The sequence below is a fragment of the Diplotaxodon limnothrissa genome, linkage group LG12 (genome assembly GCF_057381915.1).
Source record: "Diplotaxodon limnothrissa isolate DT_005_m linkage group LG12, D_limnothrissa_male_GT1.1, whole genome shotgun sequence".
Classification (NCBI taxonomy): domain Eukaryota; kingdom Metazoa; phylum Chordata; class Actinopteri; order Cichliformes; family Cichlidae; genus Diplotaxodon; species Diplotaxodon limnothrissa.
The window spans coordinates 27,136,349-27,155,043 of record NC_140607.1 but is presented as its reverse complement, the minus strand read 5'-3'; the positions used below and the strand labels follow the sequence as shown (position 1 = coordinate 27,155,043).

The 18,695-nt window shown below is 44.7% G+C and overlaps 1 protein-coding gene across 1 annotated transcript; it reads left to right on the top strand.

Annotated features, from left to right (window-relative positions):
• The first annotated feature begins 9,002 nt into the window (after positions 1–9,002).
• LOC146621453 (gamma-glutamyl hydrolase) lies at positions 9,003–18,298 on the top strand. The gene is made up of 9 exons (XM_085368460.1): positions 9,003–9,600; positions 9,743–9,857; positions 10,247–10,297; positions 10,387–10,471; positions 10,922–11,060; positions 14,850–14,956; positions 15,334–15,427; positions 15,516–15,653; positions 17,974–18,298. The coding sequence occupies exons 1-9, from the start codon at positions 9,483–9,485 to the stop codon at positions 18,090–18,092; spliced, it is 966 nt and encodes a 321-aa protein (XP_085224586.1). The 5' UTR covers positions 9,003–9,482; the 3' UTR covers positions 18,093–18,298.
• Positions 18,299–18,695: the final 397 nt, after the last annotated feature.

Genomic DNA, 18,695 nt, shown 5'->3' with positions numbered 1-18,695 from the left:
CCTACTGTACCTGTGTGCCAAGTTTCATCCAGATTTACTGTAGAACTCCTCAGAAATTAATGGAAACATTTATTCAATTCAATACAGTCAATACACTACAATTATGGAAATTTCAAAAATTCATTAAAAATCACCCATAATAGTTGAGGTCCAACTTTCAACACTTTCTTACTCTGGGCGTCCTACCGTACCTCTGGGCCAAGTTACATCTCAATTCACTGTAATCTTTATCAAAAATTGAAAGAACAATTCTATGTAAATGCTGGCTGTGTGTCCTTTCAAAGTGACACTAAATAACAGAACTCAGGCACATCAGGGAATAATCCAAAAGGCGGATTTATTAAACAAAAACAACATACAAAATATCTCTAACCCATACTACATAACCTAAAAAGAAACAAAGGGACACTTAGAAGCACAAGAAAACAATACTGAAAGGGCAAGAGACACAGCCCAAACATAATCCACAACTAAAACGCCAAAAGAACAAGTCATCCCACATAGCAGACGGGTCTTGCCTGGATCTGGTGTCAAGCCGGCACTGCTGGCTGACTTCTGGCATGGTAAGATGGCACTGTTTATGTGATGGCATGCCACATTTGGCCTGATTGGGTGAATGTGACATGTTGTATAGAGCACTTTGAGTAATATGGGTGAGTAAAAAAGTGCTGTATAAGAATCAGTCCATTCACTGTCTGAACAGAGTTTCGTCATGTTACTTTTGCACTATTATGTTCCAGCACATGTTGTTATTACATGGCTTACATGGCTAAGGTACACATTAGGCTGACATCTGGGGCCAGAGCTGAAACTGTTCTGGGCCAGCACAGGGCCAGCAGTGTGTCTGCAACTGGCCTTGTGCTGGCTCATGTGTGGGCCACCTCTGGTAAACCAGATCTGGGCCACCATAGGGCCGTCATTCTTTGCGGTACGCAGGCCATGTGTAAGCACATTGTGTGGGACAGATCCAGGCCATACCAATTTTGCTATGTGGGAGGAATTATGTAAAAATAGAAACATCATAAAAATGAAAATGAACATAAAGTAAAATGTACTGAAAAGAACATCAGTATGGCCATCATTATTTGCTTGGAAAGTCTAAAGTTCTATGGCTTTGAACAGCCAGAGAACGCAATGCCCAGCTTAGAATGACTAAAAGTAACTTCTTTTAACATTCTGTCATTCTGCTTCTATATAAAAAATCCACTAAAAATAGTCATTTGAAAAAAAATATTCGCCACTTTTCATCAGTTTGGGTTCCTCTGTTTATAGCAATTTTTAGAAAAGAACCCAATACCTTTGTCACTATACAGTTGTACAGTGAGATACAGAGCATCTCCTACTCATTGCAAACATGCTGGGAGGGTGGCTCTATCCGCCTTAGTGCAGCTGCTGTACCATACTGTGATGCAGTAAGTTAGTAGGCTCTCAATGGGCGAGTGGTGGAAGGGTGAGCTGTAGTCCACAAAGAGCATTCTGGCGTAGCTCTGCCGCTGTTCTAGGTGACTCAGCACCGAGTGGAGGGTGATGGCATCTTCTGTGAATCTGTTTGCACGGTATGCAAACTGGTGGGGGTCGAATTCTGGGGGGAGGTAATCCTTGGTGTGCTGAAGGACTAGTCTCTCAAAGCATTTCATGATTACCGGTGTGAGGGCCACAGGGCAATAATAGTTCAGGCTGGTGATGGGAGACTTCTTTGGTACTGGGATGATTGTGGCTGATTTTAGACAGGATGGGATGGCTGCTTCATCCAGTGAGAGGTTGAAGCTTCTGGTGGAGATGAGGGTGAGCTGGTGGGCACATGCTCTTAGCACTTTACCACGTATTCCGTCTGGACCGGCCGCCTTCCTGGGGTTCACTGCTAGGAACACACATCTGACATCGTGCTCCGTTACAGTGAGTGGAGCGGTGCAGGAACCAGGTGAGGATGAGGATGGGAGCAGGGCTGAGGCAGATGAATGCTGCTGTTGTGGTGTTTCAAAGCGGGCGAAGAAGCTGTTTATGTCCTCTGCTAGCTGCACACTCAGGTTTTCTGTTTTCACAGTTCTGCCTCTGTGGTTTATGATGTCTATTATTCCATGCCATGTGTTGTTGCTGGACAGGTGGGACCCCTTTTCAGGTCAGCTCGAGCAGACCTGTACAGAGCTCTGTCAACAGACCTACAGGGAGTGCAGAATTATTAGGCAAGTTGTATTTTTGAGGAATAATTTTATTATTGAACAACAACCATGTTCTCAATGAACCCAAAAGACTCATTAATATCAAAGCTGAATGTTTTTGGAAGTAGTTTTTTTTTTTTTTTTTTTTTTTTAGTTATTTTAGGGGGATATCGGTGTGTGCAGGTGACTATTACTGTGCATAATTATTAGGCAACTTCACAAAAAACAAATATATACCCATTTCAATTATCTATTTTTACCAGTGAAACCAATATAACATCTCCACATTCACAAATATACATCTCAGAATCAGAATCAGAATCAGAATCGTGTTTATTGGCCAAGTACAGTGGGGCAAAAAAGTATTTAGTCAGCCACCGATTGTGCAAGTTCCCCCACCTAAAATGATGACAGAGGTCAGTAATTTGCACCAGAGGTACACTTCAACTGTGAGAGACAGAATGTGAAAAAAAAATCCATGAATCCACATGGTAGGATTTGTAAAGAATTTATTCGTAAATCAGGGTGGAAAATAAGTATTTGGTCAATAACAAAAACACAACTCAATACTTTGTAACATAACCTTTGTTGGCAATAACAGAGGTCAAACGTTTACTATAGGTCTTTACCAGGTTTGCACACACAGTAGCTGGTATTTTGGCCCATTCCTCCATGCAGATCTTCTCGAGAGCAGTGATGTTTTGGGGCTGTCGCCGAGCAACACGGACTTTCAACTCCCGCCACAGATTTTCTATGGGGTTGAGGTCTGGAGACTGGCTAGGCCACTCCAGGACTTTCAAATGCTTCTTACGGAGCCACTCCTTTGTTGCCCGGGCGGTGTGTTTTGGATCATTGTCATGTTGGAAGACCCAGCCTCGTTTCATCTTCAAAGTTCTCACTGATGGAAGGAGGTTTTGGCTCAAAATCTCACGATACATGGCCCCATTCATTCTGTCCTTAACACGGATCAGTCACCCTGTCCCCTTGGCAGAAAAACAGCCCCATAGCATGATGTTTCCACCCCCATGCTTCACAGTAGGTATGGTGTTCTTGGGATGCAACTCAGTATTCTTCTTCCTCCAAACACGACGAGTTGAGTTTATACCAAAAAGTTCTACTTTGGTTTCATCTGACCACATGACATTCTCCCAATCCTCTGCTGTATCATCCATGTGCTCTCTGGCAAACTTCAGACGGGCCTGGACATGCACTGGCTTCAGCAGCGGAACACGTCTGGCACTGCGGGATTTGATTCCCTGCCGTTGTAGTGTGTTACTGATGGTGACCTTTGTTACTTTGGTCCCAGCTCTCTGCAGGTCATTCACCAGGTCCCCCCGTGTGGTTCTGGGATCTTTGCTCACCGTTCTCATGATCATTTTGACCCCACGGGATGAGATCTTGCGTGGAGCCCCAGATCGTGGGAGATTATCAGTGGTCTTGTATGTCTTCCATTTTCTGATGATTGCTCCCACAGTTGATTTTTTCACACCAAGTTGCTTGCCTATTGTAGATTCACTCTTCCCAGTCTGGTGCAGGTCTACAATACTTTTCCTGGTGTCCTTCGAAAGCTCTTTGGTCTTGGCCATGGCGGAGTTTGGAGTCTGACTGTTTGAGGCTGTGGACAGGTGTCTTTTATACAGATGATGAGTTCAAACAGGTGCCATTCATACAGGTAACGAGTGGGGGACAGAAAAGCTTCTTACAGAAGACGTTACAGGTCTGTGAGAGCCAGAGATTTTCCTTGTTTGAGGTGACCAAATACTTATTTTCCACCCTGATTTACAAATAAATTCTTTACAAATCCTACCATGTGAATTCATGGATTTTTTTTTCACATTCTGTCTCTCACAGTTGAAGTGTACCTCTGGTGCAAATTACTGACCTCTGTCATCATTTTAAGTGGGGGAACTTGCACAATCGGTGGCTGACTAAATACTTTTTTGCCCCACTGTATATGTGCAGACACATACAGGGAATTTGGTTCCGGTAGATGGTGGCTCTCAAGCACAGCAATGTAAATCTCACACACACACACACACACACACACACACACACACACACACACACACACACACAAGTGTCTATATATACACATTACACATACATACACAAAGCTATGTAAACCAACTATAAATAACGAATCTAACCTTATATACATAAAATACAGAAATGAATGAGGTGGAATGAATACTACAAAATGTACATAAGGTGCAGTTGCAGTCTGGCAGTGGGAGCAGTGTGACAGGTCAACTGTTAAGAAGGGAGATGGCGAGGGGAAAGAAACTGTTCCTGTGTCGGGTGGTCCTGGTCTGCAGGCTTCTGTACCGTCTGCCAGAGGGCAGCAGATCAAAAAGTCTGTGTGCAGGGTGTGAGGGGTCTGCGATGATTTTCCCTGCCCGTTTCCTGGTTCTTGAGAGGTACAGATCCTGGATGGAGGGCAGGGGGGGTGCTGATGATCCTTTCTGCTGCCCGTACAGTCCGCTGCAGTCTGCTCCTGTCCTGTTTAGTGGCTGCTCCATACCAGACTGTGATGGAGGAGCACAGGACAGACTCAATGACCAGTGTAGAACTGGATCAGCAGCTCCTGTGGGAGACTGTACTTCCACAGTTGTCTCAGGAAGTACATCCTCTGCTGGGTCTTTTTGAGGATGGAGTTGATGTTGGTCTCCCACTTCAGGTCCTGGGAGATGGTTGTACCCAGGAACTTGAAGATCTTCACAGTCGACACAGGGCTGTCTGATATGGTGAGGGGGAGCAGAGTTGAGGGATGTCTCCTGAAGTCCACTGTCATCTCTACAGTCTTAAGAGTGTTCAGCTCCAGATTGTGCTGACTGCACCAGAGTACCAGCCGCTCAACTTCCTGCCGGTATGCAGACTCATCACCATCTTGAATGAGGCCAATGACAGTGGTGTCATCTGCAAACTTTAGGAGTTTGACAGCAGAGTTATTGGAGGTGCAGTCGTTAGTGTAGAGGGAGAACAGTAGTGGTGAGAGGACACATCCTTGAGGGCACCAATACTGAGGGACCGGGTTTCAGAGGTGATCTCCCCCAGCCTCACTTGTTGCTTTCTGTCTGTCAGGAAGCTGGTGATCCACTGACAGGTAGCTGGTGACACGCTGAGCTGGGAGAGTTTGGAGGAAAGAAGTTCAGGCACAATGGTGTTAAAAGCCGAACTAAAGTCCACAAACAGGACCCTGGCATAAGTTCCCGGGCAGTCAAGGTGTTGCAGGATGTAATGCAGCCCCGTGTTCACTGCATCATCCACTGACCTGTTTGCCCGGTAGGCAAACTGCAGAGGGTCCAGCTGGTGGCCTGTAATGTCTTTCAGATGGGCTAACACCAGTCGTTCGAAGGATTTCATGACCACAGACGTCAAGGCGACAGGTCTGTAGTCATCCAGTCCTGTGATGGTGGGTTTCTTGGGAACAGGGATGATGGTGGAGCGTTTGAAGCAGGAGGGAACTTCACACAGCTCCAGGGATCTGTTGAAGATGCGAGTAAAGATGGGAGCCAGCTGTTCAGCACAGGTTTTGAGAAAGGAGGGTGAGACGCCATCTGGTCCGGGGGCTTTCCTGGGCTTCTGTTTCTGGAATAGTCGGCTCACATCCTGAGTGTGTATTCTTAGTTTCAGGGAGGAGGAAAGGGGGGTGAGAGGTGTGGTGGAGGTCGTTGAGTCTGGGTTGGAGAGGGTGGTGGTGGTCGTTGAGTCTGGATTGGGGAGGGTGGGGGTGGTCGTTGAGTCTTGATTGGGGAGGGGCAGGGTGAAGGGGGGAGAGGTGGAAGGTGTGTTGGGGGTCAATGTCTGAAGCAATGTCCCTGGGGAGGGGAGGGTGGGGCGTGGGAGTCTGTCCGTCTCAAACCTGCAATAGAAAGTGTTTAACTCGTTGGCCAGGTCTTTGTTTGCTTCAATAGTGGGTGGGGGGCGTCTGTAGCTGGTGATTTCCTGCAGGCCCCTCCACACTGATGCAGGGTCGTTGGCTGAGAGCCGTTCTTCCAGCTTCTGGGAGTAGATCCTTTTAGCTGCTTTGATCTCCTTGGTCAGTGTGTTCCTGGCTTGCTTGTACAGGGCCCTGTCACCACTTCTGTAGGCGTACTCCTTGGCCTTGCGAAGATGTTGGAGTTTAGGAGTGAACCATGGTTTATTGTTGTTGTATGTGCAAAAGGTCTTTGTTGGCACACACACGTCTTCACAGAAACTGATGTATGATGTCACAGTGTCCGTGAGCTCATCTAGGTTCTCAGATGCAGCTTCAAAAACAGTCCAATCAGTGGAGTCAAAACAGTCCTGCAGTTCCTGCTTTGCTGCGTTAGTCCACTTCTTCACAGTTTTGACTACAGGCTTGGCACGTTTGAGTTTTTGCCTATAAACTGGAATAAGATGGACCATGCAGTGATCAGAATGTCCCAAAGCTGCCCGGGGCACAGAGCGATAGGCATCTTTTAGAGTGGTGTAGCAGTGATCCAGTATGATGTTGTCCCTGGTGGGGCAGTCTATATGCTGTCTGTATTTAGGGAGTTCGTAGTTTAGGTTTGCTCTGTTAAAATCCCCAAGAATAATTGTAAAGGAATCCGGGAATTTCCTCTCCAGGGTAGTAATCTGGTCAGCCAGCTCGCACAGTGCGTTGTTCGCGTTGGCCTGTGGAGGGATGTAAACTCCGACCAGCATGAAGGAAGAAAACTCCCGCGGTGAATAAAAAGGTTTACAGTTGATGAGAAAACTTTCCAAGTGTGGGCTGCAGTGTTTCTGTAACACTGTGACATCAGTACACCAACCTTCATTAATGTAGAAGCAGACTCCACCACCCTTTGTTTTCCCTGAGAGCTCTGTTTCGCGGTCCGCCCGGTGAAGTTGGAAGCCCGGCAGATTTAAGACAGCGTCTGGGACTCGCTCACTGAGCCAGGTTTCAGTGAAGCAGAGGGCAGCAGAGCGTGCAAAGTCCTTGTTAGTCCGGTTTAAGAGCAGTAATTCGTCGACTTTGTTTGGAAGAGAGCGGAGATTCGCGAGGTGAATGGAGGGGAGTGCCGTGCGGAATCCTCGCCGACATTCAAAAACAAAACAACAACAAATCAGCGACCAATATAGCCACCTTTCTTTGCAAGGACACTCAAAAGCCTGCCATCCATGGATTCTGTCAGTGTTTTGATCTGTTCACCATCAACATTGCGTGCAGCAGCAACCACAGCCTCCCAGACACTGTTTAGAGAGGTGTACTGTTTTCCCTCCTTGTAAATCTCACATTTGATGATGGACCACAGGTTCTCAATGGGGTTCAGATCAGGTGAACAAGGAGGCCATGTCATTAGTTTTTCTTCTTTTATACCCTTTCTTGCCAGCCACGCTGTGGAGTACTTGGACGCGTGTGATGGAGCATTGTCCTGCATGAAAATCATGTTTTTCTTGAAGGATGCAGACTTCTTCCTGTACCACTGCTTGAAGAAGGTGTCTTCCAGAAACTGGCAGTAGGACTGGGAGTTGAGCTTGACTCCATCCTCAACCCGAAAAGGCCCCACAAGCTCATCTTTAATGATACCAGCCCAAACCAGTACTCCACCTCCACCTTGCTGGCGTCTGAGTCAGACTGGAGCTATCTGCCCTTTACCAATCCAGCCACGGGCCCATCCATCTGGCCCATCAAGACTCACTCTCATTTCATCAGTCCATAAAACCTTAGAAAAATCAGTCTTGAGATATTTCTTGGCCCAGTCTTGACGTTTCAGCTTGTGTGTCTTGTTCAGTGGTGGTCGTCTTTCAGCCTTTCTTGCACTGAACATAAGTTCCCTGCAATTTCTGAAGAATATTACAGTAAATCTGGCTGAAACTTGGCCCAGACGTACAGCAGGTTTCCCGGAGGAGGGATGTGTTGAAAGTTGTACCTCAACTACTCAGGATGATTTTTCATGAATTTTTGAAAATTGACATAATTGTAGTGTATTGGCCGACTGCATTGAATACAAGTACCCTTTAATTTCTGAGGAATTCTACAGTAAATCTGGATGAAACTTGGCACACAGGTACAGTAGGTGTCCCAGAGGGGGGATGTGTTGAAAGTTGGACATCAACTACTCAGGATGATTTTTCATGAATTTTTGAAAATTGACATAATTAAATTGTATTGGCTGACTGCATTGGATACAAGTACCCTTTAATTTCTGAGGAATTCTACAGTAAATCTGGCTGAAACCTGGCACACAGGTACAGTAGGTGTCCCAGAGGAGGGATGTGTTGAAAGTTGTACATCAACTACTCAGGATGATTTTTAATGAATTTTTGAAAATTGACATAATTGTAGTTTATTGGCCGACTGCATTGAATACAAGTACCCTTTAATTTCTGAGGAATTCTACAGTAAATCGGGCTGAAACCTGGCACACAGGTACAGTAGGTGTCCCAGAGGAGGGATGTGTTGAAAGTTGTACATCAACTACTCAGGATGATTTTTAATGAATTTCTGACATTTCCATAATTGTATTGACTGTATCGGGCCGTTACATTGTAATTTGTGCGCGCGCGTGCACGTGTGCGCGGGTATAGGCTTTCAATCGGCACATAAAGCGAAAAGGCGCTACCGTAAAGACTGGTGTAAAAGCGCAAGGAAATTTATGCGGCGGATAGGAGGCGGCTGGCTTGACCGCGGCTCACAAATGACGGCTCACTTTACCGCGGTTCCTAAACCATAAGCCATCTGTCTGCATAATTTAAGGTAGGAATGTGTGTTCATCAGTGGTTGAAGTTACAAAAAACATGTGTTACACAATCTGTGAATCAACTGTATCGGTTACAAAATCAGTTGTTTTTGCCACTTTAACATAAAGCATTAGAAAAGTTGCGACAGTCATGCATGGGGATTGTTATTGTGGTCTCTTATGAGGAACTTGTATTTAAACAACACTATTGGAAAAATACGCCTGCAACACCTTTAAACTTTTTAAACTTTAACTTTGGAACAGAAACTTGTCTGACAGCAGTTTTTATCCATGCATGAACCTGCAGCTGGCTGCTATAGTGGTCACATGTCCTCTACTATAAACCTCAGCACAAACCAATGAGGCTACGTAATTTCCAATAAACTCAATGATCAAAAATGTTGCCAAAAACTCCGCGCTGTCAGCAAAACCTTTGTTTACCTCAGCAGTCATGTTGCTTGACCGGCATGTGCGGTACAGGAGTTGTCACATGTAAATCTGGGCATTCCTCACTTCCCTGAACTGACTATATCCTGTTCTAACACGACTTATACAAGTCGGCTGCTTTCATTATCCACAGCTCTGACAGCTTTGTAAAAGAAGACTGCTCTGCTGAACTAAGCTGGTGACCAAAAACATGTTTAACACAGGTGTTTCGACCTATCTGTGCTTGTTTTTTGCCTGCTGCTTCTGCTGCAGCAGAGCTATGCCGACTAAACGCAACAACGAGGCTGTGAATGACAGATCTGTGATAGGTGAGTAAAATACACCATCAGGACTTTATATTTGGTATTTCACTCACAGAGATGCACATCTTTAGAAAGCAGAGCGAATCACTTCTGTAGCTGTGTCCCTGTTGACTGTTCAATCAGAGCTGCTGTGATTTTTGTTCCACAGGTGTTTTAACTCAGGTTGTTACAGATGAAATTATGAAACCATTTGGGAGGACTTACATACCTTCCTCTTACGTGAAATACATCGAGTCTGGGGGCAGCAGAGTGATGCCTATAAGGTGGGTTGAGTCATTTAAGAGTAAAGATGAGCTTTTAAAGAAGTCTGTTCTGTTGGCTCCAATGAAAAGGAAAGAACTGGGTGTATTTAGAGCTCATTATGCCTATTAAACCTCACTCAAAACAACAGTGTCTTTAAATCTGCATATTAAAAACAGAGAGAGGGGTTTTTTTTAGTTTTTTTTTAAGGAGACTCATTTTGAGTCATTGGAGCTTGGTGACTTTGCATCAGCGTTCAACATTAGGTGAATGTTAACTCGCCTAATGTTTACGTTGTTGCTGACATTTTGTGGAAGAAGAAGAAGTTGACCCCCCTGTGTGAGCTCACCATTGTGTAGTCTGAACAATGGAAAATAGTACAACGCTCATTGTTTTTTGTTTCCCTGCACAGATTAACTCTGACTACATCTGAATATGAGAACATTTTCATGAAGATAAACGGGTGAGCTGCTGTATATTGATTTAAATGTGTTGGCAACTGAAATTTGTGTCTAAATAGATTACATTATTTGCCATGTGATGTCGGTTCAGGTTGATTTTCATTGGGGGAAATGCAGATTTGGAGACTTCAGACTTTGCCCGGGTGGCGAAGATTTTTTACAGGCTCGCTCTGGCGGTTAGTATAGAACATCATTCTCTGTTTATTGTTTTCTGCTTCAAAGCCTGTCTCGTTTGTGCAGAAATGAACTCCTCTTAGGGGAAGATCTTGTACCTGTCCTGAAGGTTTCCAATGCTTAATAGCAAAGAAAAATAAGAGCTTCTTCTTTAACAACATTTGAACACTTACACTTGGCATTTTGAAATTCTGCTCTACAAAATTAACGTTAACTTCAATCAATTATTAATAGTTTGAGGTTAATCTTTGCACCGAGAACATTGTTTAAGATCAAGACTAGTTTGTTAATATGACGTACACTTGCCCTACATGTGCAGGACATTTAAGCTACTGTTGATTGCAAAAGGGAAAAAAAATTTAGCAACATTTTGTATGTTAGCGTAAATTTTCGTTTTGGTTTCCTGCTGTTGGTGCAGAAAAATTACATTTCCAACTTCCTGTGACTTTCAGGCTAATGATGCCGGGGACTACTTCCCTATTTGGGGCACATGCATGGGAATGCAGCTACTCACTGTGCTGGTGGCTGGTGAAAATCTCCTGACAAAAACCCCAGCTGAGAACTTAGCATTGCCCCTCAACTTAACCACAGGTTCGTGCTTGGTTGCTGTCTTTATGTGAATCTGTGTTATTTTTTTTACTCTTTGAATTAACTGGAGGAATGTGTTTTTGTATGTATGCATGCATGCAAGCAAGCTAGCTGGAACTTTTTTTTTTCTCAGTGGTTAGAAATTTTTTGCAGAAGAGTGCCTGAACAAAACAATTGGTGTCAGTAGAGGCAAGTTACAAATCTGGGGGATTTTTGGCCCCAACTTTAAATGCTCTTTCTGCATATATGTGATGTGCTCTTTGGATGAGGTTGCTGTTGTAATTCTTTGACCCCAACTTTACTCTTACCCTAAGAACCCCCTCTTGAGCCTCTGTTCTTGCCCGGATGGTGTGGAACCTTCAACGGGTCCTTCAGTATCTGAGCTGCTCTAGAGCAGCATCTCCTGGTATAGATGTCCTGAAGGGAGGGGAGAGCAGTCCTGCAGCAGCGTTCTGCTGTACGCTCTCTGAAGAGCTTTTTTGTCCTTGACACAGCTGTTCCCATACCAGTATGTGATGTTCTGTGTGAAGATGCTCTCCACAGCGCCTGCATAGAAAGTCCTGAGGATCCCTGAGAGACCCTGAACTTCCTCAGTTGTCGTAGGTGGTGCAGGCGCTGCCTAGCCTTTTAGGACTGGACCTGAATGTGGGCAGATCATGTCAGATCTGAGGAGATGTGGACACTGAGGTACTTGAAGGACTATACCGTCTCCACTGGAGCGCCGTTGATGGTAATGGGCTTGTAGTCTCTGTGCTTACTCCTTCTGAAGTCCACCACCAGCTCCTTGGTCTTGCAGACGTTCAGCTCCACTTGGTTGTTCCGGCACCACGATGCCAGATTCTTCACTTCATCCATGTAGGCCGCCTCATTGTTATTGGAGATGGCACCCAACACCACTGTGTCGTCAGCAAACTTCATAATTGTATTGGAGCCATGGGTGGCCACACAGTCTGAAGTGCAGAGGGAGTAGAGCAGTGGAGAGAGGACACAGCCCTGTAGCGCTCCTGTGTTGATGGTGATGCTGTCGGAGACGCACCTACCCACCCTCACCACCTGAGTTCTGCCAGTGAGGAAGTCCAACACCCATGCACACAGACGGCTGTTGTGTCCTAGATAGATCCCTCAGCTTTGTGAACAGTCTGCTGGGCACTATTGTGTTAAATGCTGAACTGTAATCAGCAAACAGCAGTCTCACATAGTTACCCTGTTTTTTGTCCACGTGGCTAAGGATGGTGTGCAGAACATGGGCGATGGCGTCCTCCGTGGATCTGTTGAGTCATTAGGTGAACTGGAGCGGATCTGTGGTGTTTGGGATGGAGGATGAATCAGTGCAACTGGCCAGTAGTTATTTAGGCATGAGGGCTTGTTGTTCTTGGGCACAGGGATGATGATGATGGATCTCTTGAAGCATTAAATTGTTAAATTATTAAATTGTTCTCAAAAGCTTTGTCAGTTAGAGAACAAATAAAATAATCAAACTGAGATGCATCAAAAAATATTCAAATTTATTCCCCCCAAAAGTCTATTTTTGCCTTTCTTCAGAGTGTGAGGTTAGACATATCAGCTATGATGACTTCTGAAGATCTCTGAACAGTTAAATTGCCTAGATTGTCTTATCCTAAACTGATATATCTATTCAGATGTCAAAGGAGCTTGCAAAGAAAAGCGTCTGGACTTCTTTAAGTTACTTGAAGACGTTTCACCTCTCATCCGAGAAGCTTCTTCAGTTCTGAGGTCAAATGGTGGAGAGTCCCAGATATAAACCTAGTGGGAGTAACCCCCCACAGAGGGACAAAAGGACCCCTGATGATCCTCTAATCGCCTGAGCCAAGGTGTGAAACTGGGTGTGGGTCCCAATCAGCCAGAGTTTCGGGTGCGTTTATTGTGAAACCTGGCCCCACCTTATCATGCGAATTCCTGAGGTCAGATGGCCCAGGATGTGAGTGGGCGTTAAGGCGTCAGGGAAGGGATCTCAAAACTGGATTATAGATGGCAGAGAGTTGGTGTCGTAAACCACCGCCTCTGTTCAAAGATGGTCGCTCACAGTGGACATAGATGGCTTCTTTCACTCCTCTTTCAAACCATCTATCCTCTCTGTCCAAAATGTGAACATTGGCATCCTCGAAAGAGTGTCCTTTATCCTTAAGATGCAGATGGACTGCTGAGTCTTGTCCTGTGGAGGTGGCTCTTCTGTGTTGTGCCATGCGCTTGTGAAGTGGCTGTTTGGTCTCTCCAATGTAGAAGTCTGGGCATTCCTCGCTGCACTGTACAGCATACACCACATTGTTAAGTCTGTGTTTTGGCATTTTGTCTTTCGGGTGAACCAGTTTTTGTCTGAGCGTGTTGCTGGGTCTGAAATACACTGGGATGTCGTGCTTGGAGAAAACCCTCCTGAGTTTTTCTGATACACCGGCTACATAGGGGATGACAATGTTGTTGCGTCTGTCTTTCTTATCCTCCCTCGCTGGTGTCTGATCTTCTTTTCTGTGCCTCTTTGCTGACTTTAAGAACGCCCATTTAGGATAGCCGCACGTTTTGAGTGCTTCCTTTACATGTGTGTGTGTTCCTTCTTTTTTCCTTCAGGCTTAGAGGGAACATGTTCTGCCCGGTGGTGTAGGGTCCTAATTACTCCAAGTTTGTGTTCCAGAGGGTGATGGGAGTCAAAGAGGAGGTACTGGTCCGTGTGTGTGGGCTTCCGGTAAACTTCGATGTTGAGTTTGCCGTTCTCTTCAATGTGCACAGCGCAGTCCAGGAAAGGCAAACAGTCGTCCTTTGTGTCTTCCCTGGTGAACTTGATGTTTTTATCCACAGCGTTAATGTGCGCAGTGAAGGATTCCACTTCTTGTGTCTTGATTTTGACCCAGGTGTCGTCTACATATCTGTACCAGTGGCTGGGTACTCTTCCTTTGAAAGAGCCAAGAGCCTTCCTTTCCACTTCCTCCATGTAAAGGTTGGCTACAATAGGTGACACGGGGGAGCCCATGGCACAGCCATGTTTTTGTCTGTAAAAGCCTTCGTTGTATTTGAAATATGTAGTGGTGAGGCAGAGGTCTAACAGTGTGCAAATCTGATCGGGTGTGAAGTTGGTCCTGTCCTCCAAGGAGCTGTCTTCTTGTAGTCGTTTTCTGACAGTCTCCACGGCCTCCGTGGTGGGTATGCAAGTGAAGAGAGAGACTACATCAAAGGACACCATGGTTTCATCTGGATCCAGGGTAAGTTTCTGGACCTTGTCGGTGAAGTCGGTGGAGTTCTTGATGTGGTGTGGGGTGTTCCCCACGAGAGGCGCAAGGATGGTAGCAAGGTGTTTAGCAATGTTATAAGTGGCTGAGTTTATGCTACTGACTATGGGTCTGAGTGGGACAGCTTCCTTGTGGATTTTAGGAAGTCCGTAAATGCAGGGTATGGCATCCCCTGGGTAAAGGCGGTGATATGTAAGGCGAAACTCTGGCTGATTGGGACCCACACCCAGTTTCACACCTTGGCTCAGGCGATTAGAGGATCATCAGGGGGTCCTTTTGTCCCTCTGTGGGGGGTTACTCCCACTAGGTTTATATCTGGGACTCTCCACCATTTGACCTCAGAACTGAAGAAGCTTCTCGGATGAGAGGTGAAACGTCTTCAAGTAACTTAAAGAAGTCCAGACGCTTTTCTTTGTAAGCTCCTTTGACTACGATGACCTGGATGACTGAGAACCTTCAGACATATCTATTCAGATGTTTTTTCTTCTTTTGTGTTAAATGTGTTCAATTTTATAAGTGGACTTAATCAAATACCCTTTTGTGTTGCGTGCAGAAGTGCAGTCCAGCCGGATGTTCAATACTTTCCCAGATGAGCTCATCAATGCTTTGACCCAGGAACCTCTGACTGGCAATTTTCACAACTATGGAATTACAATAAAGGTATGAGCCTTCTTCTGACCAGTGTCGCCAAACAGAAAGTTTTACTTCCTCTGTTAGGTTTTGAATAGTTATTGTTTGGAGAAATAAAATCCCAGCCAATGATCACAGTTAGGAGCGTTCGTTTCAGCAGGGGTTTAACAGATATACTTTACAGATATATCTTTTAATCTGCATTCAGAATGAATTTGTCTGCCATGAAAAGAGTTGTCGTCATTTGAGCGGACATTAAACAAAGCATTAGTAGAAATGAAGCCCAAAAGCGAATTCTTCTAATAAATCCAAACAGTTCTGAGTATTGCATACAAGAAGGAGAGTTAAAATAATAACAAATAGAGACACTTAAATGATAACTGCTAATATGACGAATGTTCTCACAGGACTTCCAGGAAAATGAGATGCTACAGAGTTTCTTCACCATCTTGTCAACAAACATCGCTAAGAACGGAGCTCACTTTGTGTCAACTTTCGAAGGTTACAAGGTTTATTTTTTTATTTGGGAAGCTGAAGGATTTCCATGCAACAGCACTGTACCAAGAGATATATTGTTTTGTTCTGACAGGTAAAAGATATCCTTTCTACGGAGTTCAGTGGCACCCGGAGGTGAATCGTTTTCAGTGGTACAGAAAGCTGAACTTCCCTCACTCCCGTCACGCTGTGCAGTTATCGTCGCTGCTAGCTGAATTTTTTGTCAATGAAGGTAACATGACAAGCATGCATTATCAAAAAACATACACTGTCACGGTCTGGCTGGCAGACCGTGGGGATGTGGGGAAGGAGGACTCCCGTGTCGTGCCCTCCAAGTGCTCTCTGCTCCCGTGTCTGCACTCCCGGTGCTCGCTGCTCCTTAAGCCTTCCACGCTCCTCCTGCGGGAAACAATAGCGGCAGCAGTCAGGACACTGAACAATGGCAGGCATACACTACACGACCAAAACCTAAACTGGGTAACTAACGTGGAGTCCCAAGCAATGATCCCGCGTCGGTGGGAGCTCCAAGACTCTCTTAAGTAGCTCCCCCGACGAGGCCTGATCAGCAGCAGGTGTGTGGCTTCGGGTGTGGCCAGTCCCCTTGCAGGGCCACACCCTCCAGGCCTGACGCCGCCTATAAACAAGTGCTCAGCCACCCACACACACACATATACACAAGCACAGAGAAGGGGAAGCAACACCAAAATACACAACAATAGCACAGGTCCATGACTGCCCAGGGGTCCCAGGACCCTGACATACACTGCTCAACAAAATTAAAGGAACACTTTTTAATCAGAGTATAGTATCAACCCAATTAAACTGGGATATTAATCTAGTCGAATAAGAAGCAGAGGGAGTTGTTAATCAGTTTTCAGTTGCATTGGTGTTACATGAACTCAACAGATGCATTCAGCTAGGGTCAATGTCACTACTGGTAGCATAAGGTGATACATGGACCCTACATAGGTTTCACAGGTAGTCCAACACCTCCAGGATAACACAGCAGCGTGTACAATGACCAAAAGGAGTTGGACAGAGCTATAGAAGGTCCTAACACATCACCAGGACTGGTATCTGCTCCTTTTTGAAACGAGGAACAGGATGAGCGCTGCTGGAGTCCTACAAAATCACTTCCAGTAGGCCACTAGTATGAATGTCTCTGACCTTTGTGGTGACCGCTATTTCCTGGTGAAACCAACTTAACTAATCAGCATCACTGATGCAAACCTTATATAAAACAGCGTGCTATCTTCTCATGAACTGCTTTCAGAACTGTGGGTATATTTATCGCCCTGTTTTGATCAGTTTCACTTGCAGACGTGAAAAAACAAAAAAAAACAACAACTTCACAGGACTCCATGCAGTGCTGTGTAAACTAGTAGCTTGCAGAACCACTTTTAGTGGCAATAGCTTAAGTAATCCTTTTGTGTGACTTTATCGGTCTGTCACGTCACTGTGGAGGAATTTGGGCCCTCTGTTCTTTACAGCAGTGCTTCAGTTCATTAAAGATTGCAGACAATTGTTTATGCACGGCTCCTTTAGGTTCCCGTGACAGGATTTCACTATGGTTGAGGTCTGGAATTTGGGCCGTTGCAACACCTTGATTCTTTCCTTTTGATTTCTTTTTTTTTAGCCATTCTGTTGCAGGTTTGCTGCTGTGCTTGGGATCGTTGTCCCAACAATTTTGGATAAAGCACGTGAAGAGTACACTATGAATTTAGACGCTTTCGATTAAATTGGCTAAGTAGAAAGGCTACACAGGCCCCACTGTGCGCTGTAACAGGAACGGGAAGTAATACTACTTACCGCAGAGCGAGCTAACACCCAGTGAGATGCAGTGATGGAGCATCACTAGTATTTGAAGTTCATGGTTAACTTGGTGACTGCAAGGCATGCAGGTCCTGTGGCTGGAAAAAGAGCACAAATAATTACCCCCCACCATTGTGCTTGGCAGCTGGTGTGAGGGGTTAGTGCTCATTTGCATTTTCTTGGTTTTCTCCAAACATCTCTACTTTGGTCTTGGCTTTCCAAAGAACTTTGTTCCAGAAATCTTGCAGTTTGTTCAGATGCATCTTTGCAAACCTAAACTGTGCTGCCATGTTCTTTTTAGGAAAAATGTCGCTTTGTCTTGGCAGCCCTTCCAAACAAGCTATATTTGTATCCATCAGTATACTCTCATGCATTGTAGCATTTAACATGGTTACTAAAGCCCGAGTATGAGATGTCTTGTTTTGGCTCTTGTTTGTTTTGTTTCTTTAAATTTCTGAGTATTGCACTTGAAGTGAATTTGCTGGGATGTCCTCTTCTGGAAAAACTATGGCACACACCTAAACGCTCCAAACTTGCAAACTGTCAAAATTTCTGCTTGTATAGAAGGGGTCTATAAAATTGTTACTTGCTGTCGATTATTTTATCAAGTGAGTTTGATTAATTGCTATTAAAGAAGTAAACATATACTTAGTTTTTCACAGGATTTTCACATGACCGCCATTAAGCTATTTTATTCTAACGTAACCTAACCACATGTATGTCTGCTCTGCTTTGTTTAGCAAGGAGAAGTTTACATCACTTTGACAGTCCTGCAGAAGAGGAATCCTCACTGATTTACAGCTACTCACCTGTCTATGTCGCAAACATCACAGCATATGAGCAGGCCTACTTCTTCTGAGCTACTCCTGCAGCTGAATGGATCTCTGCACATGTAAATGTTTATATGCTCTAGTGTCTGTAGTACGCTCGTAAAGTCTGCTGGTTTTAATCTCAGATAATCAAAAGTGCTGTTTAAACCTTTGTGCTGATTCAGAGTATATTTGTATTTCACTAAGGAAGTATTTTTGCTGGCAATTATGGCATTACCGACCCAGAACTATTACTTTAATGGCAAAAATAACACATTAATGTGGTCGTTTATCATAGTGAAGTGTGACTGTGTTTGAAATAAACATCAGGATAGATTTTAGGAGAACTAGGTCCACGTCTTTTGTACTTGGTTGTCATTTAATAAACAATTTTTTTAATGTGTGTGGCGTTTTTTTTAAATTTTAAGGCCAAGTGAAAAATATCTTCCAGTTCTACTTAATAATTAAGGATCAATTTCTTATGACCAACATGGGAATCATAAATGTGTTACCTACTTTGCTCTTCAGCATAGGAGGTAACACATTTATGATGTGTTTAATGCAAAAAACTGGCAATAAAAGCTCTCAAACATCTTCAGCGCACAGAAAAACAAATTAATTAGCCTTGCTGTTCCAGTACCTTTGGGGGGCAC

Coding starts and splice junctions, on each gene's coding strand:
- LOC146621453 (XM_085368460.1), top strand. CDS start 9,483: ATGTTTAACACAGGTGTTTCGACCTATCTGTGCTTGTTTTTTGCCTGC. Junction 9,858..10,246: donor AGCAGAGTGATGCCTATAAG/GTGGGTTGAGTC, acceptor TTCCCTGCACAG/ATTAACTCTGACTACATCTG. Junction 11,061..14,849: donor GCCCCTCAACTTAACCACAG/GTTCGTGCTTGG, acceptor TGTTGCGTGCAG/AAGTGCAGTCCAGCCGGATG.